This window comes from Micromesistius poutassou, assembly GCF_964030765.1.
Source record: "Micromesistius poutassou genome assembly, chromosome: 20".
Lineage (NCBI taxonomy): Eukaryota > Metazoa > Chordata > Actinopteri > Gadiformes > Gadidae > Micromesistius > Micromesistius poutassou.
The window spans coordinates 5,571,960-5,591,838 of NC_140290.1; the positions used below are offsets into that span (position 1 = coordinate 5,571,960).

Below are 19,879 nucleotides of genomic sequence, written 5' to 3' on the forward strand. Positions count from 1 at the left end.
TCTCACTTTTTATGCTTTGCTTAGTTTTACGACAGCCTAGTCTTGAGCAATGGGCTCTGGCAGTCCTTCATGAAGATTCTCTCAAGATGCCAAACGTTGTAATTAATTCAGCCAATAGAGTAGTTTGTTCTTACCACATGTTTAAGTGCATGGAGGGGAAATTTAATGCGGTGCCTTCAATAGCTTAAACCTACACTCCACTGCAATGAAAGTCATCAAACCGGTACACCCAAGTCCTAATTCTTGTTTTACTTGGAACTACGTTATGTATGATGTGTATTTCTGCTGCAGTCTTTAATAATTTGTTCTTTGTTCCAACACTTTCTTACCTCGAGCTGCTGTCACGGCAATTTCTTTCTAGATGAATAAAGTCTTAGCATATCTTATCTGACACCGTAGAGTTGGAACGCTTCCCATGAAGAGGAAGACAGACGCTAAGAAGCTCTACCCCAGCCATTCTGGCAGGCAAACACCCCACTAAGGGCTCAGGAGGAAGGTATACACAGCGGCGATCACTCCAGCACTGCATGCCAATGCGGTCTTTCCGGATGTTATCTGGACGATAGGATCATCATCCCCACGATGATGATGATCATCATTATCTCCCGGTTTCCCGCTGTGATGGAGCTCCATAGCAAACACATTACCTCGCCTCCTAATCGTGGCCTGAATGGCCCAGTCCATCCAGAGGGTCATTAAACCGAGACAGGTAGACCTTTCTTTGTAAATCATGTCACGCCGCTCCACCTAGGATCAACACACACACAACACACACTCTGTGTGAGTCGCACACAGACCGCCGCAGACCGGCCTGGCTTCCGACCGTAATCTTGAGTGACATCGCATGAATGTTGTTTTTTTAACACCCCCCCGCTCTCCCCCCTCCACTCCCTGCGCCTCAATACAACACTCCCATTATTACTCTTGTTTTTTTTTCCCCGCTCTTTTTTTATTACTTCACGTTGTTGCCGTTTTCCATCGAGAAATAATTCTCCAATATATATTTCAATGTCTCCGGGCCTCTCGCGCACCACATTGTCTGGCATATTTGTATCATTTCCCCGGTGAAGGCCTGTGTGGAGCGTGCACGGGGGACGTATTTGTGTTTAGAGTTAGACACATGATATATTCACCGCACTACCATAGTCCCTCATGGAAGCCATACTGTTTTCCCAGTGAGCGGTGGCAACATTAAGGTAAAACAAATGAATCCATAACCCAGGGTAGTTATTATTACTATTATTATTATGATGATGTGTGTGTGCGGAGCAGCCACCGCAACAAACGCTATTTTCCGCGGCGGAGGCGTAACATTCGGCGGTGTAAATTGCGTTACGCCTCTATTGTGCGGAGGGCGGCTGACAGAAGGTGGAGGAAACAAACCGTTGGGTTTTCTGATGACGCCATTGCACAACGCCTCGCTCCATCTCTCTCTGCCTTTTTGTCAAGTGCTTACATGTGTCACCTCACCCTAAGAAAATAGATTGCCTACGTTGTGCTCTGTGTGTGTGTGTGTGTGTGTGTGTGTGCGCGCGTTGTACATTCACGTGCGTGTGTTTACATAAGTCCCGTCTCGGGTGCGTTCACGAGCAGACGCGCCTCCGCATAGTAGCCTACTTCTGCCTGAGCGAGCGTGACTTCACCACCTCTCCCTCCCTCTATCTAACTTTGAACTCATTAAACATGTATTTAGGCTTAGGAACGACGGAGGCCTTTGGCGGTTGGAATCCGGTAGATTCCGCCGGGTCTTAGCAAACGTCAAACAAAGCTGTCGTCTGGTTTTGGACGCGGCCTGAGAGGTCGGTGTGGCGGTGGCGGTGGCTGTAGCGAGCGAAGCGTTTTCCACCCCAGAGAGGCGAAGGGCGGCCATGTTGGAGACACATGAGCTTTATAGCGAGGGTTTTCTTGGAAACACGGGTTGACTGCAGAGTAGCTATACAGGAGGCCTGTGAACCCTTGGAGCTTGGCCTGTGTTGTTAACAATGCCGCTTTGATTTACTTCTGTCCTCAAAGGGAATTGCTTTGAAAATGTTCAAGGGTTTGGATAGCCGATGCAGAGTCTGAAATAACAGATAGAATAACCTTTTTGCAATGTAAAAGAAACATACTGTGTGATTTTTTTAGTTTTTATGTGATGTTGAGGTTTTTGTCATATCTAGTATTCAAAGAATGAGGTTGCTTGCAATAGTTCCTGTATCCCTGACTATACCTACGGTGGCGTGAGTTATTCACTACACTTAACGGGTTACTTTTTGGAATTCTCTAAGACAGGAGCAGACCGGATAATCGCTTGTTTTGATCTTCTCGACTGTAAACAAAGCAAAGCAGAGACACACACCACCACTACCGCTCGCTCCTCGTGTGAGAAGCAGGGGCAGGTGTTCCAGGTTAACAGGATGGAGAGAGGAACAGACACACGGAATGACAGGAGGACAGGATAGAGGGAAAGCGAAGAGTTACGACCCTCCTCTTCAAAGTGAAGAGTCATCCATAATTTACGGCTGGATTCCCAGCATCAGCCCTATGAGGTCTTCATACTGGTCCGCATTGGAAATCAAAACGGCCTACACATGCACACACACACACACACACACATGCACACACACATGCATGTGCACAAGCACATCCACACAAAAACACAGACATAGACACATCAACACACCAACCGTACACGTACTTGCCGATTTAGACAAGCATGCACATACAGTACACACCTATGCACATGCATGGATTTACACACACACGCCACACACACACACACACACACACACCACACACACACACACACATACACACACACTCCCTGAGCACAGCACATTTCACCCTCCTCCGTCTCCTCTCCTGACCGGCTCCACATGATGTCAGTCAGAAGGAATTCAATCTGTGAAATGATTTCATGAATGATGCATTAGAGCGAGCGGGGGGTGGGGGAGGGGCGGCTGGGTAAATGCATTTGCCCCGGTGAAAAACACAATGAGCCGTTGTTGCACTCGCATGGCAACTAAAAAAACTCTGAGGGTTTTGTCTGAGAGATTGCTTTAAGAGATTAGAGATGGTTCGGTTGGTACCGGGTTACCAGAACATGACATTGAAATGTATTCCCGCCTTTATTTATTTATTTCACTGCAAACTTTTCATTTTCGTAGCCGTGCCGCGGTGTGTTGGGCGTGGTTTAGCTTCCCAGAGTGCGAGCGTGCCCTGGTGTGTGTGTGTGTGTGTGTGTGTGTGTGTGTGCGTGGCGTACAGGTGTGGCGTACGGGTGTGTGGGTGTGTGCTGCGGGGCCAGGCGTGAGTCTATATCGCACCGAGGTGAGCCCAGCATGCCGCGTCTTCCATGTTAATAATAGATTTGTGATATGAGCTCCACATGAAACTTTAATCTCTGGAATATTAGCTCACCGAGGGAGATACAAAATCAAATCAGGGGTCGTGATTAAGCGGGCAGAGCGCACATCGACCCATTTATATTCACATTAACCCTCCGTCAAAATGTATGAGCCCTGACACTGACGACCCACATCGTTTAGGGGTGCGGGGTCTGTTTTGACCAGAAAAGGTGTGATCTCTCTCGCCCCATGTGCAAATCAGGGGAGGGGGACAGGGTAAGGGGGAGGGAGCGGGAGAGAGAGAACGAGCGCGAATGAGATACGAGGGTGAGGGGAGAGCACTCGTGAAAGGTTAGTCTGGTCGATATATATATTTTTTCCCGGATGGTTGGATCACACACACACAAACACACACACACACACACACACACACATAGCATGATATGAAGCAATATCAGAGCATTATTCATTTTGCAGCCCCTCAACTTGTGTTGACATAGCAAATGTCTGGATCTGAGATTTGGGGAACATGGAGGAGGAGGGGGGAATTATAGTGAATAACACAAGGCCAAACACTGTGTTTAGCATGCTGTGGTGCTCAATAATGTTTCAGAAGCGTTTGCTGTTGTTCCTGACCTGGCTTCTCATCACGCAATAAAATAGACCAATTTGTTCCTAATTCTACAGTGACGATCTATTCAGTGGAAATGTGCATGTGTTTGTGTCTCTGCATGTCTGTGTGTCACACTGTGAATACAAATGTGTACATCTTTAATTATGATACAAATGTCTACTTGACGACATGGGTGTGTGTGTGTGTGTGTGTGTGCATGTGTGTGTGTGTTGCCTCTCATTTGCCGGGGTTCGAAGGCACAGTGGTGTGCGATCGATGCAGGGTGAGTTTGCCTGTTCTTACGGACATTTCTGTGGGCTGCTAGGACGCCGTTGTCCTCGTGGGTGGAATGCGAGGCTCAGCGATGGCCCGTACAATGGTGCATCATGCTGCACTCTTAAGATATTTCATATTCATAAGCACATAACAACCTTACTTAGGCTTTTCTTTCCACAACACACAGAAGGGTTCACCCTTAGAAACATGTTTTTGTGACACAAACCGAAAAATGTATGTGTTAACGGTAGGGTTTATGATCAGAGTGATAATAATTCACAACCGTGCGTGAATGTGTCAATATTGGCCCGTTACAGCGACACAGTGTAGAGCTTTAAATAAATGGTTCAGCATGTCCTTGTTTTTGTGAATCACTTTGAAAGCAGAGTGGTTGGGGACGCAGTAAGAAGCTCAACGAAACATTCAAAGTAGTTTGAGAAAATAAAGCAACTGATGTGGCTGTTGAACATTGTCTCTTACAGGAGTCGAAGACACAGATGAGGACATTGTGTGATTTCCTGTACTCTGATCATCAAACTTAATGAGGACGACTGTTTATTAGTTGGTTAGCTGCTTCATTACGAGTAAACCAGTAAACCAGTCAGACTGTTGACTGACTGCATCCGCAACCCAGAGTGCAGCATCGGGATTAACGCAAGCTAACATGTCACTATGTGCTACGCTACGTGTCGTGTGTGTGTGTGTGTGTGACGAGTGTGGGCCGTACACAAAATATAACTAGGTGTTTACTCGTTAGCCCGGGTTCCTTCATAAGTGCTTTATGGTATTTTAGTAATGGCTGGTTGGGATTCATTCACGTGTCAAAACGGCCAACTCTCATTAGAGCTGTATATATGTGACATCCATTCATCCGTTGAGGGTTGAAGTGAAAGGAGGTATTTCTCAGTGAGAGCAGTGTTTCCATTCTAGCTGAGGTTGTTATTTACTTCAAATTAAATGTATGCATGTACAAATACCAAGTGATGGTCTATTTCTACAGAATCAAATGGAGGCTAGGTTGACCAGAACTCATGCTTATCCTTGTGGAGGTGCAACTTCATCCAAACACGTAGTCAGCGGCTGCAGGGATAGACTTGCCCGGTCTCCGTTCCTTATAGCAGCTTTACCTGCGCCGCTGTGTAGCGTTTTTTAAGTGCAGCCATCGTTTTTTGCACAAAGTAATTTCAGCTGCTTAGTGTCTAAAGAATGAAAGCCAGCCCCACGACGGCGGAATCCACCCAGGGCTTCGTTCTCTCTATAACATCATTTTGGTCTGCTGAAATGACTTCAGTTGCAACACCCGCACTTCCGAATCTCTATTATCTGTACATTGTGTACGCACACTTTTGAATTCACTTGCAAGTACTACCCACTCCTCTTCTATTCACTTTTACAGCCGTGCCTAATTGACAAGCGTGTGTCTGTTCCAATGCTACGCTCCTAATGACATTGAAAGCAGCTGTAATGGGTGACGGCGCAGATCTTCTGCCTGCCGTTGCCTGTTTCTAACAGAAGGCATGAATTAGGAATAGAGATTTGGTCAACCCCCTGTAGTGAGAAATAGTGGTTTGACTTCACACGTTACCAGCTAGGGCTTTGCCCCCTCTCTGTCTCTCTGTCTCTCTCGCTTGCTCACTTTCTATCTGTGTCTCTCGCTCAAGTGCGTTCAGGAGACATGTTTTTAGCATTATGTGTGATTACGATGTGTGACAGTATAATACCTACCCATGTGTGTGAGAAACAGAATCCAGAGTTCACACATGATTGATGCTCCTTGGGCCACATGTGTGTGTGTGTGTGTGTGTGTGTGTATATGTGTACAAATTACTAACGGGCATCTGTTCAAATGAAACTCTTAGCTTTATTACATTACATACTTTTTCAATTGCGAATGTTATTCTACCCCTAAGAGCATGATTCTGGGCTGTGTCTGTGTGGGGGTCTGGGTGAATGTGTATGTGTGTGTTTGTGTGTGTGTGTGTGTGTGTGTGTGTGTGTGTTTGTGAAGGAGGGGGGGGGGGGGGGGGTTCTAATGCATATTAGACCAATGTGTGTGCGTAATTTATAATGACAAGATATTTATGGCTTGCGTGTCCAACAGGGTTTTTGCTTGGCGTTTTTGTGCTTGGCTTTGCAGTCACGCTGGAAGGCGGTAATTTAGCTCTGAGGGAAAATGAGGTCAAGAGAGAAAGAGAGAGCTATTGAGGGGAGGGAGGGAGGCCACACCAGAAATGAAGTCATGGGGAATTGGTCTTTGTCTTCGACGACGGCACACGTATGGATTCAAAATCCATACGCATCATGTTGACGGCTATTGGCCCTATAGAATATACCACTGTCCACTGAGCAATGGCTGTCTCTCAGTAAACGGCCACATCCCCCCCAGTATGGATCTAATCTGGTCGGCTATTACACAGACAGGTCGTTCTTTATTTAGTCATTTCCTTCCCTGCTTGTCGTTTTCATGATTTAAAAAAAAAATCTGGGCATATACTGCACTGTATTCAGTCAGATGTTAGCAGTGTGTAGTGTGTGTAGCATGCCTGTAGCAGTGTGAAGCATGCCTGTATGTATGTATGTGTGCGTGCGTGCTTGCGTGCGTGCATGCATGTATGTATGTATTTAGTATGTACTGTATCGAAGTATGTTTGCCTGTATGTAAGCCTGTACATAGTGAGGCGTACAGTATATATGTAACGTATATGTTGTGTGGGACAGACACACGCTGTGCTGCACACACACTGCACCACGGGAGGGCTGGAGATGGCTCTTCGTCATTTATCGGAGTGTCACAGTGAATTGAACACGGGGAGACGCACTGCAGAGCAGAGTGTTTAACGGAGTCTATAAAGCAACAATCGAGAGTGGTGTCCACTGATCCGGCTATTTGCTTGTCGCTGGTGACAGGAAAAGAAGGGGGTTGGGGGTGGGGGGGGGGGGGGGGGGGGGGGGGGGGGTCAGCAGCGGAGACATCTCTCTCTGGCACTCTGTCTTCAACTCTACTTCTTCTTTTAACTAGTGTGTGTGTGTGTGTGTGTGTGTGTGTGTGGTTGTGGTTGTGTGTTTTTCTGTGTATGTGTGTGGTTCTGTGTGTGTGTGTGTGTGTGTGTGTGTGTGTGTGTGTGTGTGTGTGTGTGTGTGTGTGTGTGTGTGTGTGTGTTACCTCACAGCCAAAGCCTCCTAACAAGAGGCTGGCAAAATGGTACACAGCTTCTAAAGACAAAATAAAGAAGATGAAGAAGAAGTTTGAAGAAGCAAATACTTATACACTTATACCGTATAAGTTTCTCATCTGGCAATGTCAGCCAGAGGGGCTTGATGCTAGTGTGACTGGTGGTAATTAGGTCCCTCTAGGCCAGGTAGTTCCTTAACCACACAATAGGTCAGAGCCTGCATACCTGGCGGGCAGTACAAGGAAAGAGAGAGAGAGAGAGAGCACGAGAGAGAGTGAGACAGAGAGTGAGACAGAGGGCGAGACAGAGAGTGAGACAGAAGAGAGAAAGAGAGAGGTTTACCAATAAGAATTGGGTGGAATACTATAGAGAGGTGTGTGTAGGGGTGGCCAGGTGGCCCCTGTAGAGCCAATTACACCATATTCAGAGCCCCAGGATAACATGGCGAGAGGGAGACCGAGAGAGAGAGAGAGAAAGAGACACGGTGAGGGAATAGAGAGATTCCCACAAGAAAAACACAAAGGAGGTGAGAGACGAGAAAGGAACAAGGGAGAGAGATGGGTGGGAGGAGAAAACGAACCAAAGGTTTATCTGAGAGAGCATGGGGAGTGAGCGGGACAAGCGGCGTATGAGATGGGGGAGGAGGGGGTGGTCTATAAACAAAGAAAGTGAGGAAAGACAAACGCTCGCCAGAGAGGGGAAGATGATTGCGAGGCCAGCGCTGAGGGAAGAAAGAGAGACGAGAGACACAGTGGGTCGGACGAGGAAAGTGAGGGACGGATGGAAGAAGAAGCGATTCCACGAAAGGCATGTTGACAAGAGAGAGAGAGAGAGAGAGAGAGAGAGAGGATGGATGAACCCGGAGCATCGGCACAGCGTCGGCGCAGTGTGGAGCGCAGTGACCCCAGTCAAGACACAATATCTATCTGTCTACCTTTTATCAGCTCAACTGGATACAGCCCCAGGGGCCCCGAGGGCGGTCATGTACGACTTCTAAGGGCCTGACGTATCTCTCCCCTAAAGCAGCCAGAGGCCTCCTTTAATGTGTATGATCAGGCCGTCATGTCAGCCATCACTTTGTTCTCTCCCTCTCTCCTTTCGCTCTTCTCGCTCTCCTTTTCTCTCCTTCTCTCTCTCTCTCACTCTCTCTCTCTCTCGCTCTCTCTTTTCAGCTCTCTCTGGCCATATTTGCCCGTCCATCACTGGTTTCGCTCTTGTTCTAGCTCTGTCTGTCTCTCTCTCCTGTCTCCTGCCTGTCTTTTGCTCTTGGCCTATTTTGCCTGTGCTGTCCATCACTCCTATTTGGCATCGACCTACTGGTCCCCTCCTTTCTTTTTCTTTACTAATAGCCCCCCACACTCTCCTTAATAGCCTTACAGCTTGGTAATATTCACCACACAAATTACAGGGCTTAACAGAGCAGGGAGTGGGAGTTTGTGCGTGTGCGTGTGTGTGTGTGTGTGTGTGTGTGTGTGTGTGTGTGTGCATCATCATCTGTGGCAGGGGGGCCTTTGTGTCGCACAAAATCCCCCCCCCCCCCCCCACACACACACACACACACATACACTAACATACAAACACACACACGGACACACATATTTCAAAACACTTTGCTGCATACACATATACAGATTTGTCCCCTCCTCCTGATGGCAAGGTGAAGGAATTACGCTCATCAAAGGGCCAGTGGTGCCTGGAGCTTTCCATTAACCTTCTACAACACTGCTTAATGGTGCAGAGACACTGACAACAGCCCCCCCCCATTCACACACCTACACACACACACACACACACACACACACCACACAGCCATACACACCAGCACGCTCTGTTAGCTGGGAAACCAAAACCCCAATACGCACACACTCACACGCGAAGATTGACTTAAATACAGACGAATACAGACACACACGCCACATTTGAGAATGGGATTACAAACAGGCATGGCCAATGATTATCGCAGTGGGATATCCACCCACCCACCCCCCCACACACACACACACACACACTCACCATTGCCCGGTCATATATACACACACACACGTACTGAAACAAACCGTTGCATGATAAAAACACACACACACACACACGCGATACCAAATTACAGTTCCTTTCATTGGCTGACAGCTGAGCACGTGCGACGGGTGACATTAAAGGAAATTAAATCTCTGTGTGGAACGGGCCGGCCCATCTCACCCGCTGTTATAACACTCCCATTTGCACATCTCCCCTCACCTCTCCGGTTGAAAATTGAGGGCTTTGTGGTGGAGAACGTCATCAAAGAGATGGGCAGAATCACCCCCCCCCCCCCCCCAATCCCCGACCATCCCACCGCCCCCCTATGATAATCCCTCTGCAAACAAGGCTTTCCTCTATTAGCCCATGCAAACCTCTAATACAGTCCCACACACAAGTACACATGCATGCATGTGGCACGTTCAGCGAACATACTTTGAGGAGCACGCTTGGCGGGAACACATTGTGTGGCTTGCGAGCGATGTACTGCGCAACTTAAATCTTTAATTTGTACATCGTCTTTGACTGTGATATTTGTACGACATAATCCTTAACAAAATTCCCATAAAAATCCCGTGGGGATCTAGTTTAAAAAAGTGAAATGATGGAGTGGTTTTTCATGCTGTAAAAGATTTTCAAATGGCAAAAATATGGGCGCAGTGAAAAACAAGAATCTCCACCCAGCCCCATCCAGTTGAATTAATTAAGTCTCATTCATCGTTGAATTCCGGTTGCTGGAAAACCCCAAAGAAAGAGCTGTTGTGTAGTTGCACTGCAGGCTGATAATTGACTTCCTGGTAAAAGGAGAGAAAGAGAGCGCCACTCTTTTCCCCTGTTTTGACTTCGGAGGCTTCTCCCGCAGGCTTTAATCAGATCAAACATGTCCTGTCAGATAAAGACGGCTAATTAATCAGGGGAGGTAACCAGCCCACCCCCCCCTGCTCCTCCGACAGACGGCAGGCAGATCACTTTGGTTGAGGCACTTCCTCCTCGTCTTCCTGTCTGTATTCCAAGCGCTAAACAAGACGGGTGTGGCCTCTGGCAAGCCAAAGTCGCTTTTTACATTTCTCTAACTCCTTGGCTTACTGACGGGCAGCGGCTGGGAGTACTTGCACAGGGAGCCAAGGAGACATGTGTGGTTTCTAGCTTGTAGGGAGAGAAACAGAACCCCATTGACACCGGCTAATGCTTTTGTAGATGTCTCATTCGAAATGTGACAATGTGGACCATTACGATTGACGAAGGTGATTTAAATCAAGGCAAATTAAACATATAAATTAGTGCTGTTTGCTGCAACGGCATGTAAACACAAGTAAATTGTCTTATCGATCATGTGGTTAGCTTTAGCCTCTGCTCCTGCTCAGGTGTTATATTGCCAATGTGTGTTGCTTGTAAAGCTATCCTCTAAAGCTTAGTTGTTCCAGAGATGCAGGGCCGGTAAATGAACGCCACATTACGGCATCACGTTGTCATGCTTTCATTCAGAGAGTATTCTGTCCTGCTCTGTCCTCACGGCTGTTTGAGTTGGCGTGAGGACTCCGGGGCGGACCCAGCACTTCATGACGGGAACTTCCCCAAAGCATCCGTCAGCGACCGCATGATGGATTGTCCTTGATAATGGACCACAGCTCCGGTTAAACTCTTTCCACAGAGATTGTTAATGTTGATCTTAGGGACCACTCCCTAAGGCCGTCTCAATCAGACAAATTATTGAACTAAACTCGCAGTGATCGCTTCCCGGCCCAGGGGATTCCTTCTGCTTCATGGATTATTGATCGGAAGGTGATAACGAAACACTCTGCTGCTGCACAGAGTCCTCGGCTGCCTTGATACGTGTCATCTTCTGGTATCCAGGAGAATCCAGTTTTGGGACCGAGACAGATTGCATCACACCTTCACATCACACATCAACTTGCCTCCAAATCTTTGATGCCTGGATGTTACTTCTTTGGTCGATTTGCCCAATTATTACCACAACAGCAGACAACAGTGATAAAAGCATACACCCATTTCACAGTGATTCCATAGCACCTGGTTTCAATTGAAACACTTGGCCTCCATTTTGGTTTACCCCAATCAAAAATGGATGGCTCACTATGGTATGGTAATGCAGTAGATGCACATTGCTGTCCATGTTCGCATGGAGTGATTAATATGAGCAATTTGAAGTAATTTGTGTTAAGTGGAGACAGCAGTGACAGGAACCTTCACCTTCACGTGAATACATACATCACCTTGGTCAGGCAGCGATCAAATGCTTTAAGTTATTGGGATACTAAAGCACTGTGAAAATACCTTTAAAATGGGCTTGTATTTTCAGCTGGCTGTAATTGCACGAGCCATTTAAATGCCATAGCTGAACAGTGTAGGTTGTATCATTAGTGGGAATATAGGTGGGAGCAAGCCTTAAAGTTTAGGGTCAGTTCAACTCTGAGGCAGTGAAGGAAACACATTGAAATTAGTTTGGTGTTTCCTAGAAACTGACCACTCTTTGGCTGTGGTCTATGTACTATGGTGTTATTGTAGACTACGGCTCGGTGGGGGACACATGGCTCCATAGCGAGTAGCACCTAGCGAGGAGCAGAACACTGTGCTGCGCTATCGATTTTCCTGAAAGCAAGCCTGAGTTACAAGGTCAGCTAGAGGTACAGCAGCTCTGCAGGGTGTACGCGTTTCGTTTGTCGCGATCGAGTGTCCTGCTGAAGGACACCTTATAAGGGCAGATACTCAGGCCAGATAAGGGCAAACAGCAGAGCTCTGCTTGAAGGATTGCAGCACTAGTCAACTCCCTCGGCTGCTCTGACTCCAAAACCAATAACTGGTAATTAGTTCGCTTGATGTACTTTAAAAGGACCATGCTATATTGCAACATGTATAAATTCCAGGAACTGCTATGATAATCCCTCTGCAAACCAAGGTTTTCCTCTATTAGCCCATGCAAACCTCTAATACAGTAAAAATACCAACAAAAAAAAAAAAATGGGACTTGCATCGCTTGGCTAGATGTATATGTAATATTTTATTTCTCCCCTGGGATAATCCTGCAGCTCTCACAGGTTAGGCTGTGGCTGGTGGGTTGTACTGCAGTACACAGTCCCAGGTGGAGGCAGTGAACAGTTGGGAGGAAATGTGATGGATGAGAGCTGGTGGCTTGCCAGTCCCTGGCTGGTGGTCTGACTCAATAGTTAACTTGGTGACTCGCGTGCAGCTTTGAATGATGGATGGATGAATGAATGGGTGCTGTGATGGATGGGGCAATAGGTCTGATGGCTTGATTTGATCGATGGATGGATGAATGGATGGACGGATGGATTGATGGATGGATGATTGGATGGACTGCGATGGATTCATGCACGGAACAATTAATCAGTGGCGGGATAATGTGCTGGCCACCCACATCGCCTGGCTGTAATTTCTCTTCAGTTGGCTGGCCGGCTGCGTGGGCTGGCTGCTCTGCTTACCCGGCTAGCTGGTGCACTTTAAAGTTCACCGGGCCCCCTGCCTTCCTCTGGCCAGCCCCAGCAACAGCTGCCCTGTCTCAGCTTGCTTGCAGCAGGCCCCTGGGCATGACACAGAGGACTTCTGTCACATGCTGTCTAATGTACTGTCACCTGGTGCCTACAACCCTACAACGCACACCCACAAACACAACTCCACAACCCCCCTGAGGCTGGTAGGAAGTATACACCCAGGGAATAGCTTCAAACTAGAAAAAGGCATGACACAAATGCTAGCGTTCAGACACAGAACAAGGCAGTGAGTGCATAATCATTTGCATGTAGAGCATATACTCATAGTGTAGCAGTTGGACTTCCACTTTGACATCCATTGCTGACGAGTCAGGACATCACGGTCATTCCCGCACCTCACCACAATCTCTGCTCCTTGTGACCCACAGCAACAGGAGCAGGACCCCACCAACCTGTACATCTCCAACCTGCCCGTGTCCATGGATGAGCAGGAGCTGGAGAACATGCTGAAGCCCCTGGGCCACGTCATCTCCACGCGGATCCTGAGGGACGCCAACGGGGTCAGCCGGGGCGTGGGCTTCGCCAGGTACGGATATCGCCGACACGTACGCGGTGGTGGTGGTGGTGGAAACGGAGGCTGTAGGCTGTTGGATTGTGTGATCCTGTCGACTGACGGAGCCTGCTTTGGAATCAGGATCCAAAGGGCCTGGTTGTGGCCTCCTAGCACTCCCTTACCACCTAGTCTTTTGGTGCCATGCACTGCTCAAGGGGCCTAGGGGGTGTGTGGGTGTTTGACAATGACAACTGTCGGACGATGAAACACGCAAATAACCATGCTGTCTGTGCTCAAGAAGGAACACAGTAACACACACACACACACACACACACACGCCCACGCACAAGTCCTCGTATCGGTGCGCAAACGCCGACAGCGTCGCACTCTCTCCACCCCCTCAAACTCCTATCAGTGCACTGTTCACTCCTTCCCTCGGAAAAGTTTCCGCCGGAGCCCGTTAATCCTATAAAGTCATGAGATGTCCTTGTCTGCGACAGCAGGCTCTGCCCTGGCTCCCATCCGTCCTGCCACCCACCCGGAGGACTGCGCTGACCGCCACCGTGGCGCCATCTTGCCGCCTTTCTTATTTATTTCCCCGCTCCCTTAATCACCTGATTCTGGCTCCACGCCGGAATAGCCCCTCCTCGGCCCGCCCGCGAAAACAAAACAAGCTCATATTCCCTTGGTCTATTACTGGAGGTTAGAGCAAAACTGATGAGCACCTAAAACAAGGAACCCACATATTCATCCCAAGTGGTCTTGGGCTGATACACAGACGCGCACACACACACACACACACACACACACACACACACACACACACACACACACAAGACAAATGTGGCAGGTGTAGGCTTAGAAGTGCTAACCCCCACCTACGCACGTTCACACTCCTATGTGAATCTCCACATAGCCATGAGTCTGTACTGGCACAATGCACATCTCTAATGGTTCCCTACTTCGGTTGACATTGGACACACACACAGACACACACGCACACACACGCACACGCACACACACGCGCGCACACACACAGGCATGGGCCACCTGCTCAGACAGCCCACAGTGGGAAGAAGAGAAGCCAAGATGTAACAAGGAAGAGAGAAATGTTAAGGGACATGGGGACCGCGGTGTGAAACAATGACTGGTGGTACGGGTAGAACTAATCATAGAGGTCATTAGAGGCGGGGGGGGGGGGGGGGGAGACATACTGTGATCTGTCTAGCCGTGCGCACGTAGACGTGCGGGAGAGGCGAGAAATTGAGGGAGGGTGAGGGTGCGAAGATGATTGACATGGAAAGAGATCGGTTTAGGGAAAGAAACAACACGAGAGAGACACACAAAGAAGAGAAGACAGAGAAAAGAAGGGACGGAAAGACGTGCTCACGCGGCCTATGTGCGACAGACCGAGAGAGAGACAGGGCGAGGGAGAGACGGAGGGTGAGCGAGAGACAAACAGCTGCTGAGGGCTGGGCCATGAGGGGCATTAGAGAGAGTAAACTAAGCTAAGTGTTTGTGGACTGATCCATTACTGTTATCAGAGCCCATTACTCCAGCCCCAGCACTAATCACTGCAGACAGCTGCACCTGATGCCATTAACTAGCTGCACCCAGAGACAGGCCCGCACGCATTACTGACTACCTGGCTGGCTTACAGGCTGGCTGGCTCACAGGCTGCATGGGTGGGTGGGTGGGTGGGTGGCTGGCTGGGTGGCATACTGGCTGGCTTTGTGGCTAGATGGCTGACTGGCTGGCTGACTGGGGGACTGGCTTACAGGCTGATTATCTGGCTGGCTGTGGGACTGACTGGTTGACCAGCTGGCTCATTGCCTGGCTGTCTATCTGACTGGCTGGCAGATTGACTGGCTGGCTGGGTGACAAGCTGAATGATTGACAGGTTGGCACTTCTGACTGAAGGACTCAATACTTAACCATGTGACAGACAATTTGCATAATGATTGGCTGATATATGGCGTTGCGTATAGCAGACTATAGTGAATTGTGAAGCGTCTAAATCAAAGACTGTCTACCTTATTAATCGCTGGCCGTGTGTCATCTGTCTATCTGAGGCATGCCCGAAGAAAACATGATTAGTGTGAGGGAGAGTGTGTAGCGAGACGGATCGCTCCGTAGATGTCTTTTGATTTCTTTGTTTTCCTGGAGAAATGTGCTGGTCTGGAGCTCTGCCAATTAGGCCTTTACTGTGTGTGGCGCTTTGATGTAAATGTGCACGCAGATCTCGTCCCCCCCTCATCAATTCAACCAACAATTCAATCTGGTAAAGGGACTTTTATTATACAGTGTGCAGCGGGGGGCATAAGACATAGAGTTGTTTTTCTGTATTGCGCATAACGCTAGGACTACTAGTCATAGCGTTATGCGTGATAGTCATAGTCTAATGGTTCCATAAAAACACGACATCACATAAAAAAAACACAGCTGGACTAGTGGGCTTTCTTTTTATGCAATGTCTTGTACCTAGCTTCCTCAAAGCCTTGGACTTTATTATAACCTAACTGCTTGTGCTCACTCTTCTGGTGAAAACCAGAGCGGGTCGGACTTTAGTTTCAAAGATGAACCATCTCCTACCAGCTGGCAGTAGCTTAGGGGGTACAGAAGGTCTGCGTTGACTGAATGACAGGTTGGCAGGTCTGATGGAAGCTACTATGACTGAATCGTGTGACAGACGTCTGCTTTCTGATGGCTGATGTATAACGCAGTATCTAACTAGCCATACTCAGTAGTGAAACATCCCGACCAAAGGCTGTCAGCCTGACTGAACGGCTCAAAAAGTGGGTTGCTGGTTCTATCCCAGACTCCATCCTGGTATTTTGTTAAGGTATTCCTCAAATTCTTGATTCCCAAACTGTTGATGTCTAGGTGGGCGGTAACTTGCAATCTTAACACCGCCGTTAGTGCTTTCCATAGGGGTTTGAAAAGTACATTTATTACTATGCAGACCCATCTGCCTTTTCTCAAAGTCTTCAAGCGAGTACATTGTGTATATACATGTTTTAATTCCAACTTGACTCCCACGAAGTGGAGTAGGCACTTGGGTTGAAACTTTGACCTTTGTGGCCAACACTCGCGCTGGCGCTAGCTTGTTGCCACGGAGAGAAAGATGTTCTCAGCGCAAGGAAAGACTCTGAGGGAAACGTGGGAGGGAGGAGCAGAGGGAAAACCCAGCCACGAAGTCTCGGAATGAAACTATTCCCTGCGCGACATCCCGATATCCCAGTCCTTGGTCCACATCGGAAAACCGGCATTGTTTTCACTGGACCACCGCAGCAGCACGTTAAAGCCATAACATTTCTTTCCGTCCTCCTCATACTTTGGAGAGGCGTTTCAGTGTAGGATCTATGGCGATGTTTGTTCTGGATTTGACACTAGGCTACAGAGAGCATTAGTTGCCGTTAGCAGTTCCGCTCTGGCTGCTGGCTCCACCGCTATTATTGGAGCACAAGCAACGGAGAACTCTCATGCGTGTGTAATTGTGTTGGTCTTGATGTTTGTAATGTGTGTGTGTGTGTGTGTGTGTGTGTGTGTGTGTGTGGGTGTGTGTGTGTGTGTGTGAATGACACAGAAGGGGGGGGGGGGGGGGGGGTGGGGGCAGCCAGAGAAGGGAATGTAGGCGTAGGAGGGCTGGTGTCGCCTGGCTCAACAGCACCCAGGCAGGGCGGCCCGTTTAGGGGCCGGAAGCGACGGTTGAAACAGGATGAGTGGAGTCGACTCTGGCACAATGTGAGACAGAGGAAGCTGACCCACATAGCGCTCTACCTAAGCCCTTCCCCCTTATGCGGAAGACAGAGAGGGATGGCCTGGGAGGTGGAGAGGGGTGGCGAGGGGGGGGATACAGGGGTCGTGGGGAGAGGAGAGGAGAAGGACAACATGGGAAATGGGAGAGAGAGACTGCGTTTTTTTCGGAGCCAGAGAAAGTGTGGAACGTCGCCACCGGACAGGGTGGAGCAGGGCTGGGACGTCACGCTAAAGGATGGATGGATGGCGAGAGCGAGGGGAAGAGGCAGGGGGAAGAGGAGAGGAAATATAAATGGGAAGGGGCCATCAGCGAAGAGTAGAGAGGGGCGGGGGTTTGACGCGAGTGTTATAGGTGAAGGATCGGGGGAATGATGGCAGGCGGGGGGGTGGGGGTTAAAAGACGGGAAAGGAATGAGCAAGACATCAAAAGAAGAGGTGCAGCAGTGGGCCGGGAGGAAGATGGATGAGACGGATGGAGCGATAAAGAAGGAGCTGACAGAAAGAGAAATGCGAGGGGAAAGATAGGGAGAGTGGGGAGGGTGGAGGGGAGACACGGGGGCAGCAGAGGAGGGCTGGGAGAATGGCTTCTTTTTTTTTTTTGCCACGTGAGACAGATTGAAGTGTGAAAAATCGTTATTGCAATGAGGCCTGCACAACCCAGCCGCCGATTACAATAAAGGCCTTTATGAACAATAGCTCAGACAGGCATTCAGAAGTTGACACACCTTCATATCGGCCTTTTGTGTATGTTTCTTAGATGTTCAGCCTGGAGTGTTGTGCGTGTGCGTGTGTGTGTGTGTGTGTGTGTGTGTGTGTGTGTGTGTGTGCGTGTGCGTGTGCGTGTGTGTGTGTGTGAGTGTGTGTGTGTGTGCGTGCGTTTAGCTGATACAGACTCAGATGAGCCACATGAGATACCTGATCAGTATGCAGTAGGCATACAAACAGTCGCATTCAGACAAGTGTGTGCGTGTTTGTGTGTTTGTGTTTGTGTGTTTGTGTCTGTGTGTGTCTGCATCTATTTATGTATTTTCCTTGTCCTTTTGAGTTTGGTTTGGGGTGAATCGCACAAATATTCCCACTAGCATAGGAAAAGAATAGTGCATGTGTATATGAAATGTCTGTGCTTGTGCATGTGTGTGTGTGGTTTGGTGTAGCCATAGGACACTTCAACCTCTGTGTATGTGTTTATGTATGGTGTCGGAGGAATGTGTGTGTGTGTGTGTGTGTGTTGTATATTTTCATGTGTGCATGCGTCTTTTTTATAAGTAGTAGATCGCGTGCGTTTATGTGTGTGTTTTACTTATCCATGTGTGCATGTGTCTTGTTTATAAGTAAATATTAGCTCGGACGTGTGTGATGTTAGATCTGAGACCCCCACTGCACAGCCCCCCAAACGATGTGTCATCTCAGTGCTCCAAACTCAGAGATAATTCACTTCCACTAGTATTTGACATGCTACTCTATCTATTTAGCTCTCTCTCTCTCTCTCTCTCTCTCTCTCTCTCTCTCTCTCTCTCTCTCTCTCTCTCGCTCTCTCTCCCTTTAAAGTATCTGTGTCTCTCTCTCAAACTTTCAGTCACATTGCGTCATAAAATCCAACCTCTGACTCTAATCTGGTGCTTTGTCTCCTGTCCCCGGTAGGCAGACGGAGACAGAACAGATGTTGTTACTGGACTGAGTTCAATGTTCGATATCTCTTTATAGAATTACAGCAACATTGGGAAGATTAGAGGCAGGAACCGTTCAGAGTCCCATCGCCTTGTGTTCCCGCTCTCGTAACATGTGAGAGAGTTTATTCCAGTGTTCACTGGACCTGAAGCACTGTTGGAAATGTCTCCCCTCGTAAGATAGTGTGAATACCAGTGTATTTTAACTTTGTTTAATTGAAAATTAAAAATGTAATAAAAAAGTATATATATATTTTTTTTAATGGTGGCGAGAACAAAAATCCCAGAAGAAAAGGATATGAAGTAGATGGAAAGAGCCAGAATTGCAAAACGGAAGAAAAAAGAGTATTAGAAAAAAGATGAAGAGAACAGGCACAGAAAAAATGGAAGGAACAAGGAAATTGAAAAAATGTAATGTACACTTGAATCCCTTTTGAATCCCGTCCTGTTTCTTCCCATAGGATGGAGTCTACAGAGAAGTGTGAAGTCGTTATCCAGCATTTCAATGGAAAGTACCTGAAAACCCCGCCAGGCATTCCAGGTAGGTCCTGTCTCCACACCTCCATAGAACTGCCCTCCCTGTCCTCCGTCTTTCTTTCCTCCTTAATTTCTTTCTTTCTGTCTTTCTTTCCATCCTTCCTCCACTCTTTCATCCTTTAATTTGTTTTCTATCCCTTGTATCTTTGTACGTCTTATTTTCGCTCCTCCCCTTACAAGCATCCTTTCTGATTGGATTACGGAGCTGCCCATCTCAGATTGGCTGAACACTGTGATGTATTGTGTGCAAAGTTGTTTCGGACACTTGAAGCTCAGGGACTTGGCAAGAGACCAATAGCTGATGTTTACCTTGCTCTCTCCTGGTTGCTGCTCCCCCCAGCGCCATGCTCATCCTCCTGAGCGAGCGTGCGCGCACACACACACACACACACACACACACACACACACCCACACACACACATGCTCCCTAATGGAGGGGAAGGCTGTAAAGTTATTGGGCCTTTTTAATATTCACCCTGAGACCTGTTG

At 48.2% G+C, this 19,879-nt stretch overlaps 1 protein-coding gene across 1 annotated transcript in view; it reads left to right on the forward strand.

The window, feature by feature from the left end:
- The window catches only part of LOC311365305 (RNA-binding motif, single-stranded-interacting protein 3-like), a gene marked incomplete at its 5' end in the record, with an annotated part of 118,962 nt that overhangs the window by 41,540 nt on the left and 57,543 nt on the right, over positions 1-19,879 (forward strand). The window contains 2 exon segments of the mRNA XM_084484821.1: positions 13,303-13,460; positions 19,315-19,394. Of these exon segments, the coding sequence (XP_084340947.1) occupies positions 13,303-13,460; positions 19,315-19,394 (238 nt within the window).